Source organism: Phyllostomus hastatus, unplaced genomic scaffold (assembly GCF_019186645.2).
Source record: "Phyllostomus hastatus isolate PE091 unplaced genomic scaffold, TTU_PhHast_1.1 phas_scaffold_78, whole genome shotgun sequence".
Classification (NCBI taxonomy): Eukaryota; Metazoa; Chordata; class Mammalia; order Chiroptera; family Phyllostomidae; genus Phyllostomus; species Phyllostomus hastatus.
In genome coordinates this window covers 115541704-115569599 of record NW_025334041.1, presented here as the reverse complement: position 1 = coordinate 115569599, position 27896 = coordinate 115541704, and the positions used below count along the sequence as shown (strand labels likewise).

The 27896-nt window shown below is 42.7% G+C and overlaps 1 protein-coding gene across 2 annotated transcripts in view; it reads left to right on the top strand.

Moving 5' to 3' along the window:
• TTC27 (tetratricopeptide repeat domain 27) overlaps positions 1 to 27896 on the top strand; it is a 138674-nt gene that overhangs the window by 87950 nt on the left and 22828 nt on the right. For both annotated transcript variants that reach the window (XM_045828816.1, XM_045828815.1), the window contains exons 13-15: positions 6880 to 7107; positions 18669 to 18767; positions 24500 to 24552. In XM_045828816.1, the coding sequence (XP_045684772.1) occupies positions 6880 to 7107; positions 18669 to 18767; positions 24500 to 24552 (380 nt within the window). The remainder of the gene's footprint in view (positions 1 to 6879; positions 7108 to 18668; positions 18768 to 24499; positions 24553 to 27896) is intronic.

Genomic DNA, 27896 nt, shown 5'->3' with positions numbered 1-27896 from the left:
AATATTATGTTATTTATGTTATTAAATATTTTACCACATTTTTTGCTTCAAAATTTTTTTCCTACTTTCCTCCTCTAAAACCTATGTGCATCTTATGGTCCAAAAATGTGGTATGTCCTTTTTATTTTCCCATTACTGCCTTCTTTTTTGGCTAAATGGGTATTTTCAAGTGTACCATTTTAATTCCCTTGTCATTTCTTTTACTGTTGTTTTATTTTCTTTGTCATTATACTAGGGGTTATTCAAAATAGCAGATTTCAGGTGTCTATAAGACTGTCACTTGGGTGTCCTCAGAAGTGGGTTCTAATGATTGCTTTTTTGTTCCAGGTAAGGTCCATGCATTCTTGTTTCTTTGTATGTTTTTGTAATTTCTTACTGAGAATTAGATAATGTGGCAACTCTGGAAATCAAGTTGTTGCTACTTGTGTTGTATTTTGTTTGGTGGTGTTTCTTGACTAGTCATGTCAGATACAGGGTGGGGCAAAAGCAGGTTTATAGTCGTTCATATGGAACATAATGCGATAATATTAATAACACAGGAATAAACTGTATTTCCCGTACCCACAACTGTAAACCTACTTTTGCCCTGCCCTGTAATAGTCTTCATCTTGTGTAGCCACTGAAATCTTAGGCCGATTAGCTTAATAGTCAACTGGGCATTGGACAGAACATTTCTTCGATGCCTAAATCAGCAAGTCCCCCAGTCTTTGCTAATGGGCTCTGTGTGTGTGTGTGTTCGGGCATGCTCTGCCTTAGCTTTCTCTAACCGCTTGTGCCAAGCCTTCAAGGTCAGCCTGAGGGCAGAGCTTAGGGCTTTCTTGGTTCTTTCTTGAACATATGCACCTGCATGGTTTCCTAGATTTCCGTGAATGTGTTGAAATTTTTTTGAAAACCCTTATGTATATCTCATTCCTCTCTTTTTAGTTAGCCTGTTGTTTGCCCCAGCTGTTATTTACATACCTCAGACAGCTGCATAATTTAATCAGTGGTCTAATTGTTTTTGACAAAGTCTTTCTCAGTGGGCAAGCTCAGAGTTAGGTTAAATAAAGACAGCCGCCAGACGGGTTGTATAACGATAATTTTCTGGGACTGAGACTGCAGAGGAGCTACATACCCATTCTGTTTCCTCTGGGGGCCGCCAGGCTGCTCCCCCCACGAGGGCCCGCTCCGGTTTGCAAGGTCGCTGCAGCCCGGAGAAGCGGGAGGGTGAGTGGGACAAGTCAGGATGCCAGGAGGCTTGTTGTTCCTACCCAGATTTAGCCTTTTTCTGAGTAAACACTTGCTGAATTTTTTTCAGGTGTTTGGTTAATTTCCAGAGTTCCCCAAAAGTTGATTTGAACTTTTTTTTTTTGCCAGTTTTCTTGTTGCTATTTTATAGAGCAGGGAGTTTTCAGAGTGGTGGTTCCTCATGCCACCATTTTTACAAATGTCTGCTCGTGGAATATAGGGCAGGAATTGAACCTGATTTTCAGCTTAGTATCTTTGTTATGGGGCTGACCAGTTGACCAAGGAATCTAAACTTTAATTTCTTTGTCTTAAAAATGGGCATATTAGTATCTACCTTTCAGAATTATTGTAGGTACTAAGTGAGACAATGCATTTAACAATGTAGTGGGTAAAAACTAATCTGTAAATCTTCTCAAAAGAAAGGACACATAAAAAATTTCCGGCAAAAATGAAAAAAAGATTGTATCATTCATGTTTTAGTTATAAAAGCAGAGCTGCTTTTTGGAGATACTAAAGGAATTGGATATAACAACTGTGGAGAGAATAGCTGGGCGCAAGTGAAGGTGTGGGGAGAGTAAAAGGATGCGGGTGACAGTCGTTGGCCGGTCCACTCGAGGTGTCTGCACAGGTGGGTAAGTCAGAACTCACAGGGAATCTGAGGAGCTGACAGCCTGTGGGAAGCCATTGTATCTGTGTAGCCACCAGTCCTGTGGGTGCACAGCAAAAGGTCTGTTGGTGGGCCCCGAGTTTCTGTTGGTCTTCAGGGCCAGTAATTGGAAAGGCAAGCTGGACACACAGAGCAAGGACAGGCTGGAATTTTCAGGACAAGCCGTACCTTTTTGACACTATATTTAACCACGTCAGCCTTCCAAGAATACAGGCTGTTGCTTTACTTCTTTCTGCCTTTCAGCCTCCTAACAAGTTCCCCTTCTGGCCAACTCTAGCGGGAAGTCTGAAGGGAGGGAGATTTTAGGAAACGTAGTCTCCAGCTTAAGCAGGTTGACATATACACAGGGGTGTGCAGTGGGTTAGCCATTCTCACGTGGGGGTTCACTTGTTTGGAAAGTGCCAGACTACTGATAGGTGCAGAGTAGTTTATAGATTGTGTTATGTAGTTAAAGAAGAGTTTCGATTTGGGGAAACTGACAGTTTCTTCAGTAGAAGCTTGAACATTAAAGCATTCTCAGAGCATGTAAGAACAAAAATAACTAGTAACACATAATCATTTATTTTACAAGTCTGCTTTATTTAATGCATGAGTTCTCTAGAGGTAGTATATCAAATGAACTTTTATAAATTGAACAGTTTCCTAATAAGTTACAGTACTAAGAATATGATAATTTCCAGTTGGTTTTTGATTGACATTGGCATACAATTTTGTTTTTAAATGTAGGTTTCTTGAGTTTTATTAGCATGATGTTGTCAAGGTCGTGGACTGAAGTCTAATGGGATGGTGAGACAGGCAAGATTCTTGTGGACTAAATTATACCACCAAGTTCCTGTAATTTTGAGGCAAGATAGGAAAGTGTACTTCTCTTCGTGCGCTGAAAGCCCACTCTGTCTGATGTTGTCTGGTTATTAGGTAGCAAAAAACACATTTGCTGTATCAGTACTTGGTCACCAAGTCTCAGCGGCTGTGAGGATTGGTCCCAGGTCACGTCTGGAACAGTAGGTCTAATTAGGTCCGCCATTACATTAGGTTTGTGATAATCTGTGATATTTTCCAGGACCCTTATGGGTTCTGCTTGGTTTAAATGGGTAGGTTAAACCGCCCGTAGAACCATATACACAAATACACACTTCACAGCATCTTTCAAGTTTTCGATGGTGGGACCCATTTCTGTGGTTTGTGCAGATGTGCAGTAACCCTTTAATCTTTTTTAAATGGGGGAGGAATCTTCAGGAACTTTCCCTTGGCCCTTGATTCTGCCATAGCACTCACTGCGGGCTCTGCTGGTTGTTGATATTTCTAATTCCCCTCTACATTCAGGATTGAGTAGGTCAGAGACATCCTAGGCCTACCATGGAGAGACTGACTTCCATCAACCCTCTACCTCGTCATGGTGGTGTTCTGGGTCCCAAACGATTAGCATTAACTGACAGCTAATCAGCCCTGAAAGGTTATTTCTCTTTCCCCAGGATACTATTACCTGGTAAACCGTCACAATTACTCCTTTGGGGAAGACTGGGCAAGAAGGGTTATGGTGTATATTTACTGTTACTCTGAGGCTCTGAGTGTGTGAAGTGACCCTGGGACAGGAATCGGGAAAGACGGTGTTTCAGCCTGGTGACTCAGGCCACACATCTGGTCTCCGTGCCTGGATGATGGTCGTGTCTTCTTTCTTCCTCCTCCCTGTCCTCCCCCTCCTCTTTTCAAAATACAGATCAAGTTTGAATTTAGTTGTCTGTCCATCTAATTTGGTCCTAAGTCTTCATGATCAGCCACCACCTGAGATCCATGCCGGCTGCACTGTTCTAATCATCGCTCTGGCTGTGCCTATTGCAAATAAGTGCACTCATCTTGCTTCCAGGGTTGAAGCCAGTCTCATTACCTTGTGTTCTAATCATCGCTGCTGAAATCAGGAAGCTCGTTTCAATAGAGGCATCTTCAGGTTTTTCTCCCAGCTCACGTGGGACACCTGTAGTACTATAGCACTTCCAAGGATGCTGGGCCTTCCATACCTCATTTATTTCTCACAGCCTGGGTACTCATGGGGGACATAGTTAGGGGTTTTGAGTGATAAATTAACAATGACCTTTTTCTTCTCAGATGTCAGATTCTTTCCTCCACATGACACCAAGGAATTTCTGACATCTGAACTTTAGTTTTGGCCATGTTTGAGTCAAGGTCTTAGTCAAGCAGTTGAACAAATGGCATAGTGCCATCTCCAGCTGCTTGAGTTAGCACTGTGAATTGAACATTTCTGATGAGCATCTAAATTCAGCTGATTTAAAATTATGATCCTCTTCTCCCATGGTCTAACACCCGTAGACTCTCTTTTTCTACACCGTCCCAAGGTTTTCCCTCTAGAAGTTAACAATATTTTGCCGTTCTTTTTGTGTGTAAGTCTCTTATATGTCTGGAGGCCATGAGGGATAGAAGGGGTCGGGGATGAGGAGGACTGGCCTTGTCTTGCAAGGTGACTCCCCGAACTGTAGCCATTGCACGCTGTTCGAGCACGATGGTACCAGTCTCACCAGGGCCACCCTGGTCCTGGCACTCAGGAGGGTTTAGGGGTTTCTGTTAGCCGAGTCATCCCAAAGGTCCCCGTTTTAATCCTTCCTTCCTTCCTCCCCCCGACTCCCTCCCTCCCTCCCTCCCTCCCTCCCTCCCTCCCTCCCTCCCTCCCTTCCTCCCTTCCTTCACTCCTTCCCTCCTTCCTTCCTTCCACACTGGATTTATTTTGGGTCTTGTGCTTTCATTAATCAATGCCCTTCTTTGCCCTAACCCTCTTGCTTTAAACAACCGTTGCAGTTATTACTGCTATGTAACAAACCCTATCAACTTAGGTGGCTTAAAACAAGAGCAATAATTTATCTCTAATTGTTTCTGGGGAACAGAAATTTAGGAGCGACTTGACTGGCCACTTGTGATGTGAGAAAGGTGAGGTGATACAATATTAACTGTCAATGAATGTTGATAGATTGAAGATGCACAGGAGTGGTCCTAGAGCAATTATTAAAAAATAATAAAATGATGTGCAGCTAAAAGGCCAGAGAGGAACTAAGATGAATGACCACCACATGCTCGACTGACCCAGTCACATCCTAGCCTGTCACAGAGAACCGGTAGGACTGTAATTCAGCTGTCCTGCAGGAGCAGCGCCTGCGGTTGCTGTCTGGCTATACCAGCATGGCAGTCACGAGGAAAAAGAAATTCTTTTAGGCAAGCACAGAAATTCCCCGAGTGTCATTTTCTTTGTGTGAGCTGCGCAGTGAACTTTGAAGCGGCCAGCTGCCCTTCCAGTCCTGTGTTCCCTCGCAGTGTCCTGTCATTCGGTGCACAGAGCCTGGCATCACGTGGGCGCTTCTTTCTAAGTGTCACTGGAGATCGTGGACTAACAGTGTTCCACCGTCCCACGGTTACTGGATCCCCATTGTCTTCAGCTCTCACCAGATTAGATAACTAGTCACAAATACTCATTTTCTACAGGGGTGTGTTGCCTACAAGCACTTTCGTAACCAGTTACTATGATGGCCATTGTTTAATTGCAGACCACAGAATCCACTCAGACTGTTTAAAGCAGGAAAGAATGTATTAAGTGAATTAGCCTTCAGAATTTCTGGGAGGGTATGGGTATCAACTTTCAGTGCCAGGCTGCCAAGAGAAATGCCTTCCACTGCACTGAAATCTTTTCAGCAAAAATTCCTCTGGGACTATAGTGTGTTACAGTGTGTTACATTTTGGTTGAACACATCATATGCATATATGTGTGTGTGTAAATATATATATGGTTAAATACATTAGTAATTTGTATTGTCTGTGAATAAAGGAATTAAATGGATCGTATTTTAAAATGTTATATTTATTTTAGTTATTTGGGACTTAGAACTATTTTTCCTTAGAATCTCTTTTATAAATTCTGGTTCCATTCTTCAGTTCATCTTAAAAAGCCTGCATAACCCATACTGTATCAGAAATGCAAAAGAGCCCTCACCCAAAGACAGCATTCCAGAAGTTTGGAAGCATGCTGTCTTTTGAAAGATTGCACAAAAATTAGACTGCTTAAGTTAAGAATTGTGGGTATGCCCAACCCAAAGAAAGTTAAGTACACAGACTGTACGATTGCCAGTTACGTAGGTTAGAGAGTCCAAAGAGCCCATTAGCTCCTGTGGGGTGCTTCCTGGACGTCTATGCCCACTGAGGCTGTGGCTGTCTCGGCGACTCCACTGTGGGTTCTGAGAAGGTGTTGCTGTGGGAGGAGGGGAAGGAGCCCTACTGCCCAGCTTCCTGTTCCCCATTGAAATTGATCAGAGGTGGGGTAATGGACACGGGTGGGGACAGGGGCCTGTGGTGAGGTAGCCCGGACAGAAGTAGCATGGGTGATGAGCTGCATGTGCACTGTGGGCCTGTGAGAATCACACCCACGCCTGTGCAGCAGGTGCTTTTTAATTTCTAAGGTGAACGGACCATCTGGAAGCACATAAGTCTTGTGATGCAAGTTTTATCTGTGAGGTAAGATGTAGTTTGGTTAAGAGGCAGACGTTTAACCGTATCTATGAAATTGTATCCCCTTCCTTCTTTTATAACTGTCTCAGCAATCCCAGGCTCCCTGAGCATACCATTTGCCATTGGATAGAAGTGAATCAAAGGTGTCGCTCTAACAAATGGTCCCAGTGGTGACAGCCAGATCGGGGAGCACGGCAATCGGTAGCCAAATGAGTCCCCAGTATCATGAAGGACACCCTTGCCTAGTGCCTGTCCTGAGGATTCTGGGTGCCAGGAAAGCAGCATTCACCTCTGACTTCTTATCCTCTCTCACTTGTACTGCATTTATTTTTATTGTTCCCTTCTTATTCAGCGTGTGTCCTCAATGTATGAAATAACCAGGTTGTTTCAAACTCTGACAATAAAATTTTGGGTCATGTGCAGTAAAAGATGTTCATGTCCTTAAAAAATAGCAATTTTGTTCTTTCTGTTGTTATTTCTAGGCAGAGGGAATCCTCAGGCAAGAGCTGAAGAAAAAAGAAACGCCAAGTTTGTACTGTTTGCTTGGAGACGTCCTCCGAGACCACTCGTACTACGACAAGGCCTGGCAGCTGTCCCGGCACCGCAGCGCGCGCGCCCAGCGCTCCAAGGGCCTCCTGCACCTGCGGAACAAGGAATTTAAGGAGTGCGTGGAGTGCTTCGAGCGCTCGGTCAAGATTAATCCCATGCAGGTTAGACAGTTCATGAGACCTATCTGCTCTCGGCACTAACGTTTTTCTTTGATTTTGATTCTTACTGAACGAGTACCATTTTCTGTCCTAACGGTTGGTGAGCGTGTCCTTGAGAACTAAGAGCCTCGTCTCTGGTAAACTTCTTGCTTGTCACCGAAAGTAGATGGGTATGGGCAGGCTTCCCCTTGTTCACTTTCTGTCATGTTTCTCTGAGCGACTTTTCTTTCTGTTACTTACTTCTGTTTGTCATCCATAAGGCAAATACAGATATTACAATTAAGTTCCATTTTCAAAAGACATGTTCGGAAGGAAAAGCATCAGAAGTAAAATTAGAGACAGTACAGGACTCTACAAGTAATCGCTGAAACAAAAGTGAAAGAAACGCTTTTATGGAAATAGGGTAACGTAGAGTGGGTTGTTGATCGTCGTAAGAACTGTTTAGCAAGCATTTGCTATGAGCCAGGCACCTCATTGGACGCTTGGCCAGTATTTGAACCCAGATGGTGTGAGTCCAGAGCTTGTACTCCTTTTTGTTTTAATTGTGGAGAAAGCACATCACATAAAATTTTCTGTCTTAACCATTTCTGAGTGCACAGTCCAGCAGTGTTAAGTACGTTCGCATTGCTGTGCAAGTGTCGCCCCACCTGTCTTCGCAACCTTTTTCATCTGCAAAACTGAACCATGAAACAGTAACTCCTGACTGCTCCCCCCCCCCCGCCCCCGCCCAGTGGCTGGCAGTCATTCCGCCTTCTCTCTCTGAATTTGACTACTTTCAGTGCCTCACATGCGTGGAGTCACACAGTGTATTTGCTTTTGTGACGACACAATGTCCGTAAGATTCATCTGTGTTGGGCTGTGTGTCAGAATTCCCTTCCTTTTTAAGGCTGAATTCCAGCATCTGGATGGACTGCATTTCGTTTATCCATTCACCTGTCAGCAGACACTTGGGTTGCTTCAACCTCTTGGCTACTGTGAAGAATGCTCCTATGAACATGAGTATGCAGAAATGATCATTCGGGAACTTGGTCGACTTAACGCATGTCTTCTACATTGAAAAAAGAGCAGAAGTACATTTTTTTTTAAATGACAGGTTAAGCCAATTACTCACTTTCCTCACTCTGAGCAGTGACTGCCTTCCAAGTCAGCCGGCTGGTAAACAGCCTGGAGAAGAGAGTAGGACAGGTGTAAACATAGAATATCGTCAAAATTAGCAGTTGCTCTGGCAGCAAGGATGCTTAGAGCGTGCTTAGGACTGGCTTTTGTTGACAGCTTGCTTTAAGCCAATGGTTCTCAGCTGGGGATGCTTTTGCCCCCAAGGGTATTTGGCAGTGGGGGCCAGTGTGCTTCTGGTCCCTCCTGACATGGTATAGAACGAGCCAGCCTGAAACGTCGTCATGACAAGGTTGAGAAATCCTGCACTAAGTTGATTATAACTAGACTTTTTTTTTTTTTTGGTAGAAAATAGAGCTCAATATTGTGTTATTAAACTTTACTTGTACTTTTATGGAAAACTGTATCATATCCTTGCTTATCTTAGTAGCCTCTGCCTGTTACCTAACCGCAGCTGGCATAAAAGTGGGGAAAATAAATCCCTCCCGTAGCCTCCCAGAGGCTAAGTTAGGTCAGTGCCAGGCACCTCACAGACTTGCAGTGTTCTCTCAAGCACTGTCTCTGTTCAACACCCGAGCGTTCGCACTTCTCTCCTGCCCCACTGGCTGTTTCTTCTCGGTCTTCTTGGATGGTTCCTAGGTGCGCCCTGTGGCCCAGTCCTTTGGCCTTCACTGTCTACACTGGCTCCCTTCGTTCATCTAGTTCAGAGCTTGTAATAGCATCTTTACATTAACAACTCCCTAAGGTTTATTTTCAGTCCAGCCTTCTCCCTGAACTCTAGACTCCTGTATATAACTGCTTCTCCAGTTTGTTACTTTGCCTTACATTTCTAATACAAAACACTGTCCTCTCCCTCCTAGAAGCTTGCCCTGCCAAAGTCGCCCCATTCCGTCCTAGAGTCATCCAAGCCATCAGTAAACCCTGGCAGGGCTACCTTCCATATACACCTACAATCAGACAGCTCCTTACCACCTGCCAGCATTCTCATTCAAATTCCTACTCACTCTCACCTATTTAATATATTGTCTCCTAACAGAAGGACACTGGTCTTTCTGTCTCTGTCCTTGTCCCCAGCTGCCTGTTCACTGAACATCCAAATCAGTCTTGTCAGATGTGTTGTTCCTCTGCTCCATCGTCTGGTGACAGAAGCCAGAGTCCCTTAGTGGTTCTCAGGCTTTCCCCAGCTTGGCCCCTGTTGCCTCTTTCCCTCCTCTCCTCCCACCCCCCCTCACTCGCCCCACATTAGGCTCTTCATTCTCCCCTGAGTATTTCAGGCACATTCCTGCCTCCGGATTTTAGCACCTGCACTTCCTTTGCCTGGAGTGCTCTTCTCCCAGCTCTCTGTGTACCTTGCTCCATGGCGTCCTGCAGGTCTTTGCTCAGATATCACTTTCTCGGAGAGACCTTCAGTGATCGTGCTGCACCCCCACCATATACTCCTTATTTCCTTCCCTGCCTTTTGTTTCTTCATAGCACTCAGAACCTTCTAATATTATGTATAGCTTACATTAAAGAAATTCCTTTTCTCCTCCACTGGGAGTAAATCCCATGGAGGCAGAGATTTTTATCTTTAAGTTCTATTTGTATTTTTTAGTGCTGTAACACTACCTATTGCATATTCAGTATTCAATAAATACGTGTTGAGTTAATGAATAAATAATATGTTTAACCAATTATTCATTCAAATATATGCTAATTGTCTAGTGTGTGCATGGCATTGAGCCAAAGGTGAAGCAGGAGCAGCAGATCACTGGACAGTTCAGTGCGTGCCCTTTGGTACAACCTAGTGGAATGAACACAGATAAAACTAACCAATAACATGGGGCATCAAAGAAATACCAAATGAGTTACCTGTAAAGCACTAGTTACAGAGAAGCCAAAGAGGATATTTCTGTCTTTGGTAGACATTGGCGAGCATGTTGGATTTGCTTTGAAGGACAATGGTTACTTAAAGAGGCCAGGGGAAGGGCAGTGTTGAGGGCGCCCAGGCAGGTGAGCAGTATGAGCAGAACCCTAGAAACAGAAGAAGAAGGGGTGTGGGTGTGTTTGTGCATTGTGGGGACAGAGGGGTGCGTGAGTAGGCTAGATTTTAGAGTCAAAGGGAGTAGAGCAGCAGGAAAGCCAGACTGGAGCCGGATTATGAAGGGTCTTAAATGTGAGGCTGAAGTCTTTGACTTTTTATTTGGCCCGTGGGGGGCCGTTGAGGATGGATTTGCACTTGGCTTTGTTTTGCATGGAGGAATGTGGTGTGCATGGAGGCGATTTAGGAATTTTGTTTTGGCAACACGGTGGCCATGGAAGATGCTAGATGTAGGCAGCGTTAGGAGACTGTAGCAAGAGTCTGGCATGATGGTTATCAGCATGGAAGGAGCATTAGGGAAGAAGGGATGGATGTGAGGGAATTTGCATAGGAGGATTTGACATGGCTTAGTGGCCTCATTATATAATTTTGAATTAATTACTTAGCAAGACAAAAAAACGACTTGTTCAAAGCAGTGCAAACAGATGTTATGTGAGGGTATTTGCAGTCTGCCATGTGGATCTGATTCAGGCCGGCAGTAAGGCATGCCAAAACGCGCAGCATTTATGCTGCAGTTGTGCAGAACGACTGCGAGAGGCGAGCTCGAGCACCGCAGCCTCGTCAGGACAGCGGTCCGAGTCTGAACTGTCTCTGCAGAGGGAGAGCTCCTGCGCGCTGTGATCTCTGCTCAGCCCCAGAATACCAGGAAAACAGAAGAACTGAATTGAAAACATTCTACCCTCTTTTCTCACACTTGCCTGCAATTAGATTTAATAACAAAATTTAGGCAAAACCAGAGTGATGTCTGAATGGCTTTTATGCATTGTAACGACTTTCTGAAATCAAACTGGTATGAAGATACGAGTGTTTGGGATGGTCTGCAAAACGAAATGCATCGCCTTATGGTGCATCTGTGGGAGAACCAGAAGATGTGTGTGACATTCCTGGCATGTGTGCTTCTGGGATTGCTGGCTGCCACGCACTCACAGATTCACCAGGGAAATGTCAGTGACGTGATGATAGAATTAGATGCGACTGAGGAGCCTATTAAACTATGTGAATACCTAAGCTAAATTAAAGTAATGTTAATTCTGTGATATATTGCAAAAATGTGCAAATATCATAAATGTATAGCTTGATTAATGTTCCTTTTATTTGTAAATGTTCTGGTAGTCAGCATTTAAAATTTTTTATTTTTATACAGTGTTTTTATTTTTCAAAAATAAATTTACTTTTGAAACTAGTTTTAAAATATAATGATCTTATAGATCCCTGATACAGTAAAACCAATTTGTTGATCAACAATTTGCTGGCCAATAAATTTTTTTTTTTAAGAAAAATTTTTTTAGGTTATTTATTTTTAGACAGAGGGGGAAGGGAGGGAGAGAAGGAAAGAACATCAATGTGTGGTTGCCTCTCACACACTGCCCACTGGGGACCTGGCCAGCAACCCAGGCATGGCCATGACTGGGAATCGAACCAGCGACCCTTGGTTTGCAGGCCGGGACTCAGCCCACTGAGCTACACCAGCCAGGGCAATAAGGTCTTTTTAAAAATCATATAATTTTAATTCTTTTTAATGTCCGATTCACTTTAAAAATTGTTGCAGTTTGAACAGTACATTATGTGGTTGCTTAACTGAGTGTTATCGAGGTCCTTCTGTGTCCCTGGCATGGGTGTGAGAATGAGCGAGGCTGTGTCAGCCTATGAGCAGGGCGCAGAGCTTCTGTGGGAAGATGATGGGGCAGAACTAGTTGGCGATGGGCTGGAAGTGCCTTTCTTCAGGGTTATCTCGCCCTCTCGGCGTGGAAGTCTGTTGTGGTTTTGAGTACAAGTGTGATAGGTCCTCAGTGGTGTTATGGGAAGTCTAAATGAGGAACGAGTGTGCTGGAGGAGTGACCAGAGGCCTTCGTCATGAGGATGGAAAGTCGGCCGGGTTGAAGCCTCATTACAAAGGAAAGTTTTCAGGGCCTTATTCACGGAACTGGCAGGGCGGAGGGAATCTAAGAGGACGTTAGTTTTCTCAGTTGTTGTGTTAAAAGGAAAACTGCCCCTATTGATAGGTACAGGAAACTCAAGGGGAAGGGCACAGACCTTCTGCAGGGGAAGCCGATGTGATTGTGGATGCGGCCTGTGAAGAGCTGTTGCTGTGTCTGAGCAGAGGACGGACAGTCCACTGGACACAAAGCCCGAAGCCCAGGGGTGCGGCCAGAGCGGAGCCTGCAGACCGGGCCTCTCCAGGGAAGTGAGGGGAAGCCACGCGGGTGCGGGTGTCCTCTGCAGACAGCTGTGCTGGAGGTGGACGCCGGCAGAACCCTGCACTCCGGGCGTCTCCTGCAGCTGGAGGCAGACAGAGAAGGGCACCGGTGATGCAGGGTTCAAACAAAAATGCTCCAGAGTGTTGGTTAGAGGGACACCAGGGCAGCAAGGAAGAGCTTCGTGGGAACTAAAGGAAGGTCACTGATGCTTTGGGGTGATCCAGCACAGGACAGGGAGGGAGTCTCTGTGAGACCAGGGACTTTTCGAGGAACTGAGGTAGCCCTCCCTAGCCTAGTCTTACGTAAGACCAGACTGGTATGATACCGTACTCCGTGGTTTTAATTATCCTGAGTGCTTACACTCTCTCTTGATTTGTAGCAGTTAGCTCTATCTTCATTTCAGTCTTTGAAAGAAGAAAATGTTTTCATTTGAAATGGGTTACGGAGTTCCTGTTGTGAACTTGTATTCGTTTTGGTGGGAAGACTCAAGGAGATTGGAGCTTAAATTCCAATGGGGAAGACGGGATGAACATATGCGAATAATATGTAGAGAAAAAAGAGATTCTTTCCTTTTGTTTCTTCATTTCTCATATTGGTTAGCAATAAAAAAGTGAAGCTCTTAAGGTCTGACTTGCATAACTGCCAAGAAGCACGAGCACTGGGATAACATCTGGGCTGTAGCTGTGCTGGGGGGCAGAGAGGCGTCTGCTGCCAGAGACCAGGTTCAGAGTCCTAAGTAACCCCAGGGGATTGGTTGCAGGTGAATCACTGCATTTCTCTGGGCTTCAGGTCCCTCACTAGAAAGGGAAGATTATAATCCCTGTCTCTGCTGCTGGGAAAATTAGAGCTAAGATATGCAAAATACTTAACATGGTTCCTGGCTTACAGTAAATTCTCAGGCTTAGATGTTACACAGTGGGCTTTGTCTGGCCTGCCTATTGCGGTGTGGTGGTGACGGTGGTAGAAAATCATTATTGCCTATTATCTGTAGCCTAAAGGTAGAGGGACAACAGGAGAGTCTCAAATGCAGGTGACACACCAGCACCTACATTGCCTCACTTTACAGATTCTCTGGAAAGAGTGGGCAAGCATAAGAACCGTGATAAGCAAATCTAGGACAGGAATAAGTGGAGGGCATTAAACAATTAATAGCCTGTCTAGTAAAAGAAAAATGTGTATGTAAAATTTCATTGATCCTTTAGTTTAAAGGGAGACACTGAAGTAGAGGAATGCATTCCTTTAGAGAGAGAGAAAAGCTGGCAGGTTAAGACTTGTGTTTTCTTTGGGAAAAGAAGTTAGGACTTAGTAAATGAGAAATTTGGTTGCAAAAGAGTTGATGGTAGACAGTTCTAAAAAGGATGAGTACCATGCATCCCTTAGGAAAAGCTGCTACCAAAGAACATTGATACCACTCTTGGGTTTGGTGTGGGTCATTTCCCGCTTGATGAAACCACATTCAACAACTCGTCTGCCTTCGGGGCCACGGGAACGACTCAAGAATTAGAAAGGAGAGAATGGAGTGTGCCGCATGGCGTTAGGATCCCATTAAACAGTAAACTCTGTTCTATGTGACATCAGGAAGATTCAGAGTCACTTCTGTAAGGAAAATTAGCAAAGAATGTGAAGAAACTGACTATTCAATCTGCAGAAACCTTAAAGGAGGAGGGAAATTTGAGTAGTAGGTGCATGCTGTGTTTAAGAAAGAAAATTGTAATGTATAACTAATGTCACCAATTGCCGATGTGGTTTAAATACTCTTGTAAAAATTAACTTTTTAATTATAAAACTAATCATGCCCATCATGTATTGGTGCTTAGTCTTTGTTAGCCCTCAGAGTTCCAAACTTTAATTATCAAGGTTTAATAAGTATTACACTCACTCTCTTCATCACACATTTTAATTATGAGGTTTAAAAAGTATTGCACTCACTGTCTTCATCACACATAAAGCCATTGTGTGGCTTTAGGCAAACTACTTCTTCTCTGTGCCTCCTTCTCCTTTTCACCCCTTTTGAATTGATTTCTGATTGAATGGGTTCCCTCCTAGATCCTCAAACCTGCCGATTCCAATACTATTCTATTTATATGACCTGTGTACTTGCTCTGCCACTAGATGGCGCTAAGGTACCTTTTAACCCTGTCACCCCAGGGTTTTCAGAATCGGGGGTCTAATGGAGCCTTGGAATTCTTGCTTTTTCCAGCCTGTTAAATAAAGCAGCAGGCACTGAGACTCAGGTTCAGTGCCATGGCCGGTGTTGCGCAGTTGCTCAGGCCCTCCTGGACCCCAGGCATCCATCTTTCCAGTTCACTGCTTCTGCAGGAAAATGGATGAGGGAAGTTCAAAGGGAGACCATGTTCTCAACCATTCCTGTTAATTATTTTAAGAATAATTTTAAACCATTCTTTAGGTATATATCATCACATTAAAAATAAATAGTGGGTACCCTGGCCAGATATCTCAGTGGGTTGGAGTGTTGTCCTGATACACCAAACTTTCAGGTTCGGTCCCTGGTCAGGGCACATGCAGGAGTCAACCAATGAATGCATAAATAAGTGGAACAACAAATCGATGTTTCTCTCTCCCCCAAACCCCCATCCTCTCTCTCTCTTAAAAAAAATAAATCAATAAAAATGTAATTAAATAGTTGTCCTGCTTTTGTGTTCTGTATCGGTTCCCTCAGGAGAAAAGCTAGAGTGTCAGCTCGTAAAGATTATGGCCCCACCTTGACAACTAGCTGGCCTTGGTCATTTGCCCTGGAAATACGCCCTGCAGAAATCTCAACCAGAGCCTCCGCCAGGCGATTCTTTCTTCAGTCTTGCTTAGCCCCTCTGAGAAGAGGTTGCCTTTCAGCTCTTTCTTCCAACTAACCATGGTCACCCACTCTTCTGTCTCATCTCCGTCCTCTTGCCTACTGGAGACAGCTTTGGGGCAGGGAGGAGTAGACATGCTCTGTTATTTTAAAAAATTGATCTTCTTGGTTTTCCAGCACCTGTTCACTGGTCACCCCACTCCCGCCTTCACTGGTGACAGGGATGATGGTATCATAAGTCGTGGCGGTGCTGGGCAGAGCAGTGCAGTGCGAGGCAGTGTGGCCACGTGGAGAACGTGAGGACTCGGGAGTCACACCGCTGGGACGCATCTCTCCTCTCCTCCCCTGCTGACTGACTCTCACCCGTCCTCACCTCTCGACGAGGGACAGACAGAGTTACTGCCTTGAAGGGCTGCTGTGAGGAATAAATGGGGCGGGGTGTGGAAAGCTCTGGTGACAGGGCCTGACACACGAGGCCGGTGCTCGTTAAGTGCTGATTGTTCTGGTTGCTGTTGCAGGGAAGGCAGGAGTCACGTAGTACGTGAAAGGTAGGAGCCCACTGGAGGGTCTCGGCCAGAAGAGCTAGTTTTTGTTGTTGTTATTTGTTTTGTTGCTGTTGTTGAAAAGAGAGGGAGGAATGCAGGGCACGCCTGGGTCTCTGTCCGTGTTTCGGACGGTCTGGTAGAGCAGCGCCGCCCAGGGCGGTGCTCACCGTCCGGCCGCATGCGGCAGCGGAGCGCCTGAAACACTGCTGCTCGAGTTGGAACGTGTTGCTAGCGTTGGAAACACGTTAGATTTCAAAGGTGAAAAAATGCATATAGTGTGAACAAATGAATGTGAAATATCTCAATGATTGTATATATTGATAATGTTGAAATGATAATATTTTGGACATGTTAACTAAAATTCATCTCACCCACTTGTTTTCTCTTTTTAAATGTGGCCACAGCATAATGCAGCGAGGCTAGCGTGACGTTTCTGTCTGACGGCACTGGCCCGGGAGGGCGGGGTCTTTGCTTCACAAGCACACACAGCCCTGATTTGGGGAATCACGTGAGAGGGTTTTTTGAGGTTTCTTTTGACTTTTTTCTATTTTATGATATTCTCTTCTTAAAAGCATGACCATCTGAAATCAAGACATCAGTCACCATTAGTAATAATAGTTTAAGATAGAAAAGTAAAAGCACCAAATATTCTCCTCAGTCCCCCAAATTGAGGCCTCCAATTGAGAAGCAAGTTACGAACGCATTATTTATGGTTTAGTGGGTCAGCCACCAGCAATAAGACCCTAGAGTTTGTTTTAAAGCCACTTTGTGATTTCAAAGAATAGGGTGTGCAAAAGTCATCTCTCATTATAGTTACATGTTATCAATACTAATCTTCTAGCAACTAGTGATGCTAGAATTTTTCTTCAAATGCAAATTATTAAAACAATACAAATGACCAAGAGTTAAAAGAGAACCTTAATACATATTATCTTCCTGATTTCTATTACATTTATTTTCATTTTAAGCCAAAACATTGACTTGTTTCAAAAACTTCAAGCTGAATAGTAACCTCATTACCAGCCATAACATATAGAGGTATAAGATAATTGCTCATTTTAAATATCTGTAACCTTTGCCTTTTCAGGTGGATTGAAAAAAATCAGGTTCTTTACTTACATATTGAATTTACATTCGCTGTTTTTTATAATGACATATGTGAAATAGTTTTCTGGAGGGTTTGTTCTTTGCTGATGCAGAAAGCAAGGAGGGCACATGCGTTTTGAAAACTCTGAGGGCAGTTCTCATTGTTTTTTGATTTATTCCCAGATTGAGGTATCCCTTGTTCCAAATAAACTTGCTACCATAATTCATTTGATATAAGATGTCATCAATTGTAGGAGGCACGTTCAAGTGCTACCTTAATGCTGCCAATGAAACTCTGATGAGCTATTGCTCATTAAGATGCATCTATTTCAGAGATGTTAAATGGTGAAAGGAAAGTGTACCTTATAACTGATGAAACACACATATGACTCAGACTGTGTCATATTTAGTGAGTGTGGTTTGGTGCGTTGTAGCTCTTTTCACTTGCTCGATTGGGTAAATAACCAGATGAAAGCAAAGTGGAATGAGCTCATTTTTAAGTTGCTGGAAGTCCCTTGATTTAAAAGTGTATTCTAACTTTGTTTCAGCCTGGTACCTCTGCTACTCCTTCCTCCCACCAAACCCCTTTCCCCCTGTCACCTGTCCCTCTTAACAAAGTCTGTTCTGCATAAAAACTCTTGATGGCAGTAATCTGTAGCCTCTCGTGAATTCAAAACAAAGTGTTATAAACTGCCCAAGGATGTTTGCTTTCTAAACTTTATCTCTAATTACCAGGGAAAAATCTTTATCTGCTTAAAGAACTTTCAGGCCTCAACTAGCCATATGGAACAAGTTTTATGGGCCTTCCCCGGGTGGAGGGATGTGGGGGAGCCTCCTACCCTGCCTCTGTGGAAGGCGCAGGGGACAGACCACCAGCACGTCACTTCCTTGCCCCCCCTGGAGCACTGCCCACTGCCTTTGTGCTGGGGGCCTGAGAAGGCCGCTGAGAAGGCTGCTGCCTTGCCCTGGAGCTGGCTGTGTCCGAAAGGAAAGCAGACCTGACTGTAGTGGCTGCATTTCTGACTAACCTCATTGAATTTTTATCAGGTTTATCTTCCTTTTGATAGAGGCTATTGAATTTTAAGGAAATCCTGTGAAGTAAAGATTTCTTTTGTAATTTCAATAGCTACTTGCTAATTCACCGCTTTCCTCAATCCCTGTGTTTGCAGATCTCACTGACTTAAGTCAGGCTTTCCAGGCTGAGATCCTGGGCCCACTTTGTCTGAGTCCTGCTCAGGGTGCCTAGGCAGAGATGGGCCCGGCGCAGTCTGACCCTCTGAGGGTGGGCAGGCCGCAAGGCTACTTCGGTCTTCTTTGAAGATGGAAACAAAAGTTTTTCTCAAGTTGGTGATACGTACTCATCAGTTGTGAATCTACTGATACTTTGTACACTTTTTACATAACTTGATGCTCAGTAAAAATGCTAGATTAATCCCATTCTTACAGTTTCAGGGCTTACAAACATTTCATTCATGGAATTTGCTCAGCAAAACATGTGCAATGATATTGCAAATGCATTCAGCATCATATCAGCTTTGAAAATTATATGGAAACATTCATCCCCATTTGGTAAATTTCTGTATATTTACCTTCCTTATAAAATGTAAGGCAGATATTTAATGTATAGCCCTGCATTTTTTACAGTAGTGTTTGTTGATAGTACCTTAAAGAATGTTCAGATCACATCCCGTAAATGTCTCTGTGCCTGAATGACGGACTGTTGGTCTTTGCAGCTCGGGGTGTGGTTTTCCCTCGGCTGCGCGTACTTGGCCTTGGAAGACTACGGAGGCTCCGCGAAGGCCTTTCAGCGTTGTGTGACTCTGGAACCTGATGTAAGTCTGGCCTTCTTTCCTTACTACAGCTCTACTTTGGTATTCTCTACGCTACTTGAATTGTACTGTGGTTCAAAGCAGAGATTCCTATGGATGTACAGAGGGTAGATACCATGTGTTTTCATCACAATGAACAAAAAGGTGGCCCAAAAGTTCAGTTTTTCTATTATTTTATGTTTAAAAAAGAACAGCAATTCCTTTTATGTTGGAAGAAAGTATAAATTTGACAGAAGGTCACACCTTAAGGTATTTGATTTATAAATCTAGAAATAAATTTATTCTCAAGATAGCAAAATTATTCATGGTTTCACTTAGAAAATAATTTTGATAAAACAGTTTTTTAGTTAAAACCATACTTTGCTGAAGTATCCATTAAAGTACCACAGACACTTCGTCATTCACTACCATGTGCTGGCTGTGTTTATTAGAAGGTTCTTTTAGGTTATAGTCTTTTAATACTTAACAGCTTTACTGAGATGGTAAATAATTCACATACCTATAGTTCATCCAGTTAAAGTGTACAATTCAGTGATTTTTTTCATATATCCAAAATTATGCAGCCATCACCCCAATGTTGGAGTGTCTTTACTGTAACAAAAAGAAAACCCCTGTACCCCTGAGTAGTCACGCCCCGTCCCTCCCAGTGGGGTCACGCACGGTGTGGTCTTTTGCGACAGGAGTCAAATGTTAGCTCTGTGTTCAAGGTTTTGAGCAAATGCCAGACTTAGTATTTCCTAAAGCACCATTTTATTTTTTATTATTTTAATTATATTTTTTGATTATGCTATTACAGTTGTCCCAATTTTTCTGCTTTGTCTCCCTCTACTCAGTAACCCACCCGTCACACTCCCTCAGGCTGTCCCCACAACATTGTTGTTCAGGTCCATGGGTCATGCGTGTGAGTTCTTTGGCTGCTCCATTTCCTCTGCTGTGCTGTACACCCCCACGGCTACTCTCTGACTCCCCATCTGTACTTCTCAGTCCCTCCCCTCTTCACCCAGTCCCCCACATCTCCCTCCCGACCGGCATCCATCAAAACGCTCTCCATACCCATAATTCTGACACTGTTCTTGCTTGCTTAGTTTGTCTTCTAGATTCAATTGTTGATATATATGTATTTATTGCCATTTTATGGTTCATAGTTGTGATCCTCTTTTATTAAAAAAAAGCCCTTTAACATTTCATATAATAATGGTTTGGTGATGATGAACTCCTTTAGTTTTTTTTCTTGTCTGGGAAGCTCTTTATCTCCCCTTTGATTCTAAATGTTACTTTTGCTGGTAAAGCAATCTTGGTGGTAGGTCCTTCTTTTCATGACTTTGAGTATTTCTTGCAAATCCTTTCTAGCCTGCAAAGTTTCTTTTGAGAAATTAGCTGACAGGTTTATGGGATCTCCCCCTGTAGGTAACTAACTGCTTTTCTCTTGCTGCTTTAAGATCCTCTCTTTATCCTTAACCTTTGGCATTTTAATTATGATGTGTCTTGGAGTGGGCCTCTTTGCATCCATCTTGTTTGGGACTCTCTGTGCTTCCTAGACCTGTGTGTCTATTACCTTCACCAAATTAGGGAAGTTTTCTTTCAAATATTTGAAATGTTTTCTAATTTTTTCAAATAGATTTCTAATTTCTTGCTTTTTCTCCTCTACTTCTGTCACCCCTATGATATGAATGTTCGAATACTTCAGGTTGTCCTGGAGGCTGCTTGCACTATGCTCATTTTTTTTTTTTTTTGGATTCTTTTTTCTTCTTGTTGTTCTGATTGGTTATTTTTTGCTTGCATATATTCCAGATCATCAATTTGATTCTTGACTTAATCCACTGTACTGTTGTTTTCCTGTAAATTGTTCCGTATTTCAATTAGTGTGTCCTTCGTTTCTGACTATATCTTTTTTATGCTGTTTAGGTACTCACTAAGTTCCTTGAGCATCCTTATAACCAGTGTTTGGACTCTGCATCTGACAGATTGCTTATCCATTCTGTTTGTTCTTTTTGTGGAGTTCTGATCTGTTCTTTCACTTAGGCAAGTGCTGTTGCCTAAATCAAATTCTTTGTCTCCTCATTTTGGCAGCCTCCCTGTGTTTGTTCCTATGTATTAGGTAGAGTTGCTGTGACTCCCTGTCTTGGTTTCATGGCCTAATGTAGTAGGTGTCCTATAGGGTCCAGTGGCACAGCCTTCCCTATCATCCAAGCTAGGTACTCGAGGTGTACCCTTTGTGTGGGTTGCGTATACCCTTCTCTTGTAGTTGAGCCTTGATTGTTGTTGGCAGGTCAATGGGAGGGATTTACCCAGGCCATCCAGCAGCAGGTACTGGCTGTAACCACTGACCACTAACCTCTACCCTCCATGGAGGATCAGCTGTGCAGGGGCAGGGTGGTGGTGCTCTGATGTGGTCTGTAGCTGTCCACTGGGTGCATAGGCTCTGCGGTTTCCCACGTGGTACAGGCTAAGGTCATTCTTTACCTGTGTTCTGCCTGAGGCCACCCTGCCTGAGTTATAAAGCAGTGTGAGTTGGCTGCTACTTGTTCTGGGCTTGGAGGTTCCCAGGCAAAGCCAATCTATGAACTTAGACTGGAGGCTGCTAGTACAGGGCCTGGGGCCACATAGCAAGAGGTATGGGGGCTGGGGGCTCACTGAGGCTGGCTGATACTTGCTTGATAGGATTTATGAAGTTGTGAAGCGTGAGCTAAGACCAGCCATTTATATGGAAAAGTCACTGTTAACAGCTTGGGTGGGCAAAAGTTGGGAGACAGAGTCTCAGGGGATTTCATGGCAGGGCAAACAGTATTAATTAAGTTGAGGGAGTCTCAGATATGGCACCCACCTGCTGGCTCTGTGGCTCTGTTGGGGGAGGGTTCAGAAAGGGGACAGTGGCCTCTGTCTGCCTTTCTGTCTGGGAGAAAGCTCTCCCCAGCTCTTGCCTTGACACCAGACCCTTCACTCCCTCCCTGTATGACACTGGTGCCTTTCAAGCTGCAACTCTGGTGGTGGAGCTCAGTGGGAATGAATCTGAGTGAGTCTGTGAGTGGGTTCTTTAAGGGGAACTGCTGGGGACTCCAGAAGTTTCTTCCACTGACTCAGTCCCCACTGGTTTTTGCAACCAGAAGTTATGGGGACTTATCTTCCCGTCACTGAGACCTTGTGCTAGGGACCTGGTGTGGGGCTGGGACTCCTCACTCCCAAAATATTCCTCCTGAATTTTTATCCACCACACTTAGATGTGGGACCAGCCCGTTCCACATCCCCACCCCTCCTACCAGTCTGGGTGAATGAGGTTTCTTTAATTCTGTGGTTGTCAGACTTCCATTCAACTCAGTTTCTCATGGTTCTGAGTGATAGGTGTTCTGTATTTTAGTTGTAATTCTGATGTGGTTCTGTGAGGAGGCGAGCTGTGTTTACCTGTGCCACCATCTTGCCTGGAATAAAGCACCACTTTAAAAGCATGAGGTTTCCAAGTTCTCAACATCTTTGTCAATACTATTATTGTCTGCCTTTCTTATTGTACCCATCTTAGTAGGTAGTATCTCATTGTGATTTCAATTTGCATTTCCTTGATGGCTAATGTTTTGAGCATCTTTCCATGTGCTCATTGGCCATTTGTGTATCATCTTCGGATAAATGTTTATTTACATCCTTGGCCCATTTTTAAATTGTGTTGTCTTTATTATTGAGTTGTAAGAGTTCTTTATATATCCTGGATACAAGTTCCATATCAGATCTGGGATTTGAAGATATTTTTTCCTTTCCTGTAAGTTGTTTTCTACATTCTTAATAGTTTCTTCAGAGGCATGTAAGTTTTTAATTTTGATGAGGTCCAGCTTATCTGTTTTTCTGTTGTTGCTCTTTCTGGTGGTGTCATATCTAAGAATCCATGGCCAAATCAAAGGCCATAAGGATTGACCCCTATCTTTTCATCTCATGGGTTTATTGTTTTAGCTCTTATGTTTATGTCCAAATCTGCTCTTAAACTTATTCATTAAACTTATCACACTGTGCATCATGATGGATGTTAACCAAACGTGGTAAATCACTGCACAATATATGCATGTATCAAATCATTACGTTGTGCACCTAGTACAATGTTGTATATCAACTATATAGCAGTTAAAAAAACACATCATTTTAGATAATGTATTTTTTTAGTTCAAGAACTTTCATTTGGTTCTTTTTATAGATTTCACATTTCTACTGAGATTCCCCAATTATATTTTCTTATTATGTTTATGTTTTCTTCATATCTTTGGTCATGTTTGTAACAACTGCTCTGAAGTCCTCATATGCTTATTTCAACGTCTCTTTCATTATTGTGTCTGCTTCTATTAACTGATTTTTCCTTTGGTTATGGATACATTTTTCTGCTTCTTTGCATACATGTCTACCAATTTTTTATGGTGGATGCTGTGATGTTGAGTTTCTGGGTTTCCTTTCAGAAGATAGTGTTTTGCTTTGGCGTTTGGTTAATTTACTTGTGTGTGGATCAGCTTGATTTTAACCTTTGTTAGGGTGGTCTGGAGTTGTCTCTGTTCTACAGTTGCAGTCACCCTTTTCTTAACAGTGCCTTTTGGGACAGTATTTAATGCCACGGTGGTTACTGCCCTCAGCATTCTCCACTCTGGTTCGTTGGAACTTGAACAACTGTGAGCACCGTGACGTCCAGAGCCTCCACCTGGCTCGCAGCTTTCCACCAGGCCTCAGGAAGTTTTGCCCTGCACGTGTCTAACTTAGTGTTCAGCCCAGGGCTCAACGAGATGCTTACTGAGATTTCTGGAACTTATCTTCTGTGCAGATATGTCTTTGCCCGAATTTTGCCCTGCAAATTCTAGCCACCTTGTCAGCCCTGAACTCTGGTCTCCCCTTCTTCATGTTGTACGACTTGCCGTGCCTTATTTGGTTTCCGCCTCTCTGCAAGTGCCGCTTGTTAGAAGCCTGGGTTGGCTAGTGAGATACCTTGGTTGTCGGCCCTGTCTCAGGGGTCACAGTCCTATGATCCAGTCTGTTGTCCCCCTTCTCAAAGGCACTTGTTTCCTACGTTTTGTCCAGTTTGTAGCTTTTTATGGCAGTGAGACCACTGGTCCTAGCTGTGCTATGTCTGCAAGCAGAGGTCCACCGCCACTTCATCTTTAGATCACAGGTATGGAACTTGAGAATTATGTGTCTGTATTTTACGAAAAGCAGAACGAAGAGGAGCAAACATTCATACCATGCTTGTTAGAATCAACATTTATATAAAAGTTTTCATTTAATTTTGTCACTGCATAGAGGAATAGGTAGAGAAATATGCTTGATGAAATACTTAGTGATACCACCAGAGCACACATACTCCTTTATCCTGTCTGTTGAAGGATGACGGTGAAATAGCGGAGCCTTTAAGGTAGGAGAAGCAATATTCTGCATTGCCTTGGGTTTGCAGTAAATCTGTATATTGTATAATTATGTTGTAAATTGTCCCACTCTTTCATAAATCTAAATTTCAAATAAAATCCTAACTAAATTCCAGATTAGTGCTCTGACAGTTATGTCAGTTTGTTGACTATCTTTGTGGCTTTTTCATCCTAAACTATAAAATTTACATTTAATTAATTTAATTTTTTTCATATACCTTTAGTTGTACCTTGGTGAAGTTCATGATTGTAAAGAGCACATCTTAGACTAGGAAAATATGTTGTATTTTTGGTTGTAGCAGTTATTTTACCTAAATGAGAACAGTCTGTGACTGGGGTTCTCTGTCATTTCAGAATGCTGAAGCTTGGAACAATTTATCGACATCCTATATCCGATTAAAACAAAAGTAAGTGCAAGAACTTTGCTTCCAAAATAAATGAAGGAGATTTTCTTCAACTGAATACTAAAACATTGTGCCTTATAGCCACTTGACTTTTAAATTTAGCTTATCTCTTGAAAATATTTAATATGTAATGAAATAAGAAATATTATTTGAAATCTTTGTATGCTACTGAAGTTTTACACCCTAAATATCATTACATGATAAAAGCAAGCGTGCCTTTTACTTGGTCACCTCAACTGATGGATTCTTATTGATTGTTTGTGGTGAACTAGACATTATTAAAAAATAGCAATATGAACCAGTGTCTTTGGCGACTGTAGGTTGAAAAAATAAAATATGCCATATTGTTTAAAAATGAACAACACTGGTAGTGTGTTGTAAATATTTACACTTAGTCTGCACCAGACACCTCAGAAGAGAGAGAGAGGGTGGAGGGTCCTGGTTCAGGAACCCTTCCAGGGAAATGCTGGGATCGAGCTCACATTTGGAGAATGGGTAGAGGGCACAGAGGAACTCCTTCCAGGCAAGGGGAATTTGATCAAATGCAGAGTGACAGGAGTGAACGCAGCAGCTTAGGAAATGAGAAGTGGAAGAATCCAGCCAGAGACTGCAGTGAAATCTGTAGTGAGTGGTAAGGTTTGGAAAGGTCCTTTGGGGTCAAACTGCAGTAAGCGCTGGTTATCTGACTAACAAGTTGAGACTATTCTGTTGGAACCAGGAAGCCAGGATTTCAGTGGGAGTAGTTTCATGAAGAAAAAAGCTTTTGGGGAAGATTTATCCGGTGGCCCTGTGTGAGGCAGACTGGAGAGGAAACTGGGGACTGGGAAACCAGCTACGGGACAGCTGTTGTAACAATCCAGGCAGGAGATAACCAGACTGGAAAAAGAAGGGGCGGGTGCTAGTTTCTAAAGGGGACGACCAGATGGGCTTGCTGACTGGCTCCGGAAAGCGAAGGAAAGGGCAGAGACGAGGGTTGCTGTTACCACGGTTTTAGTGAAGCAGTTAAAGGATGGATATGTTTTTCTTTTCATTTGTCCTTATTTTCGAACTTAATTTAATTTTTCTGTGTGGGTTCATGAGATATTTCTAAAGATAACATTAAATCCCCATCGCGTTGAGATCATGAAATGCTTCCGCTGCTCTTGGATGATGGTCTACAAAAATAAAGTACTGTTTGTTCTACCGTTTTCTTCAGAAAATAATATTATCTTCTTGATTGCAACTGATTGTGGTGAAACTCACTGGAGACCCTTTTGATCGAAAGCAAGAGTGGGGAAAATCCCTGTCATAGTTGTAGAATGATCTCAGTGGGTTTTTCCAGCGGCCCTGATAATTTTGTGTGTAGTGAGTCTCCAGACACCCAACCTTGTCCTCCAGCCCAGTAATCCTAAGAATTCTGCTTTCTCCCTTAGGGAGTTTTACACATTGTTCCTCAACTTCTTTTTGATGCTTCCTTGTCTTCCTGCAGCTTCATGAATAGGTTTCTGTGTAAAAGTGGGGTTGTAAGGTCAGAGGTAAATCACTCCTTTATTCCTAGCTTTTTACGCTTTCCTTTCTCTGCTGCAGTTTGGGACAGAGCTAATTTTTCACTGGGGGAAATTATTAGTGCTCCTCTCAAAGGAATTCTGTCCACGCCCTACAGTGACTCTGACTTCAGCCGCACCTTCTGTGTGGACGGGAGGACTGGGAAGTCTTAGCGCGTGACCGTTGAGGGTAGTTGCTGTAACGTGGGCGTGGGGACAGAGAGTGGAACAGAGAAAGGAAAAAAATACAAGAGGAATAATTTATGGCTGATTTGAAATAGTGTTTGAGTAAGGGTACTTTCATTTTTATCTATAAAGGATGGTGGGCCAAGGGATAAATGAATCAGTGCATTTCATGACAACTTAAGGTACATTGTTTAAAGTGGAGACTAAACTGTAGTGAATTGGCTGTTACGAAAAGACTGAAAGGACTTAATTGTAAGGAAATCATTTTGATCGATACCATGGATATATTAGAGGTTGATCAAGAACCCTTCTGTTTGTTGAGATGTTTAACTTTTACAGTAGGTGACATGCGGTTGTGTTGACTTCCTTGTCAATAAGAAGTTTTTAATAGTCTTCCTCTGTTTTCTGAAGTGGCTTGTGTAGGACAGGGATTTCATGGTGGTTCGGTAAACCTTGCCTGTAAAACTACCTGTCCTAGCTTTAATTTTTATTGGTTTATTGCTTGTATTTTTTTAGTCCATTTTGTATAATTTGCCCATAGTGTTCTTTTATGTTTTTTTTATTAACTCTAAATGGAATTTTGTTAGACATTTGTCTGTTTCATGAGTTATTTTCAAAGAGCCAGCTTTCAGTTTAGTTGATTATTCTATTCTTTATTATTACTTTGTTTCTTAATTCTATTCTGTTCTTGTTGCTTAACTTAATTTGCTGTTTTTCTTATAAAAAATAAGTTGAATGCTTTAACTAATTTATTTTCCATCTTTCATGTCTTATTATTAAGGCATATAAGACCATAGATTTACCTCTGAATGCTGCTTTACCCATATCCAGCATATGGTGATAAATAGTACTCACATTAATTTCTAAATATTTTGTACTTTGTAATGTTAACTTTTTTCCCAACTGTGGGTTTGGTTTTTTTTAGGAGTGCATATTTAAGTTCCCAGGAATACAATTTTTAAACTATCTATTGACTGTTGATTTCTTTTTTTAACTTTATTTTTATATATTTTAAGATTTTATTTGTTTATTTTTAGAGAGGGGAGGAGAGGGAGAAAGAGAGGAGGTGAAACATCAATGTGCGGTTGCTTCTCACGTGCCCCCTACTGGGGACCTGGCCTGCAGTCCAGGCATGTGCTCTGACTGGGAATGGAACCAGCAACCCTTTGATTCACAGGCCGGCACTCAATCCACTGAGCCACACCAGCCAGGGCTAACTGTTGATTTCTTATTTAATTGTAGATAATATGGCCTATATACTTTTAGTTTTATTTTTTAAATACAAATAACTCATAATAATTTTTGTTCTAAATGATTAAACATTTACTGATATATTTAATCAATTTCTGTTATCAGCATTGGTCATTTCTTGTATTGCTTTCTTTCTCTTTGAATTAATTCCCTCTTATTTTTGTAAGAAGGGATCCTATAGTAGTTCTTTTAAGTTGGGGTCAGCACGCAGTAAACTTTCTTAGTCTCCGTATATCTGAAAATGTTTGATTTTGCATTTACTCTTGAGTGGTGTGGTTAGCTGGTTGTAGAATTTTTGACTCACAATTATTTTCATTCAGCACTTCAAAGGTAGTTTTCTGTGTTCTTCTACCATCTTCTGTTGCTAACGATGTATCTACTGTTCTC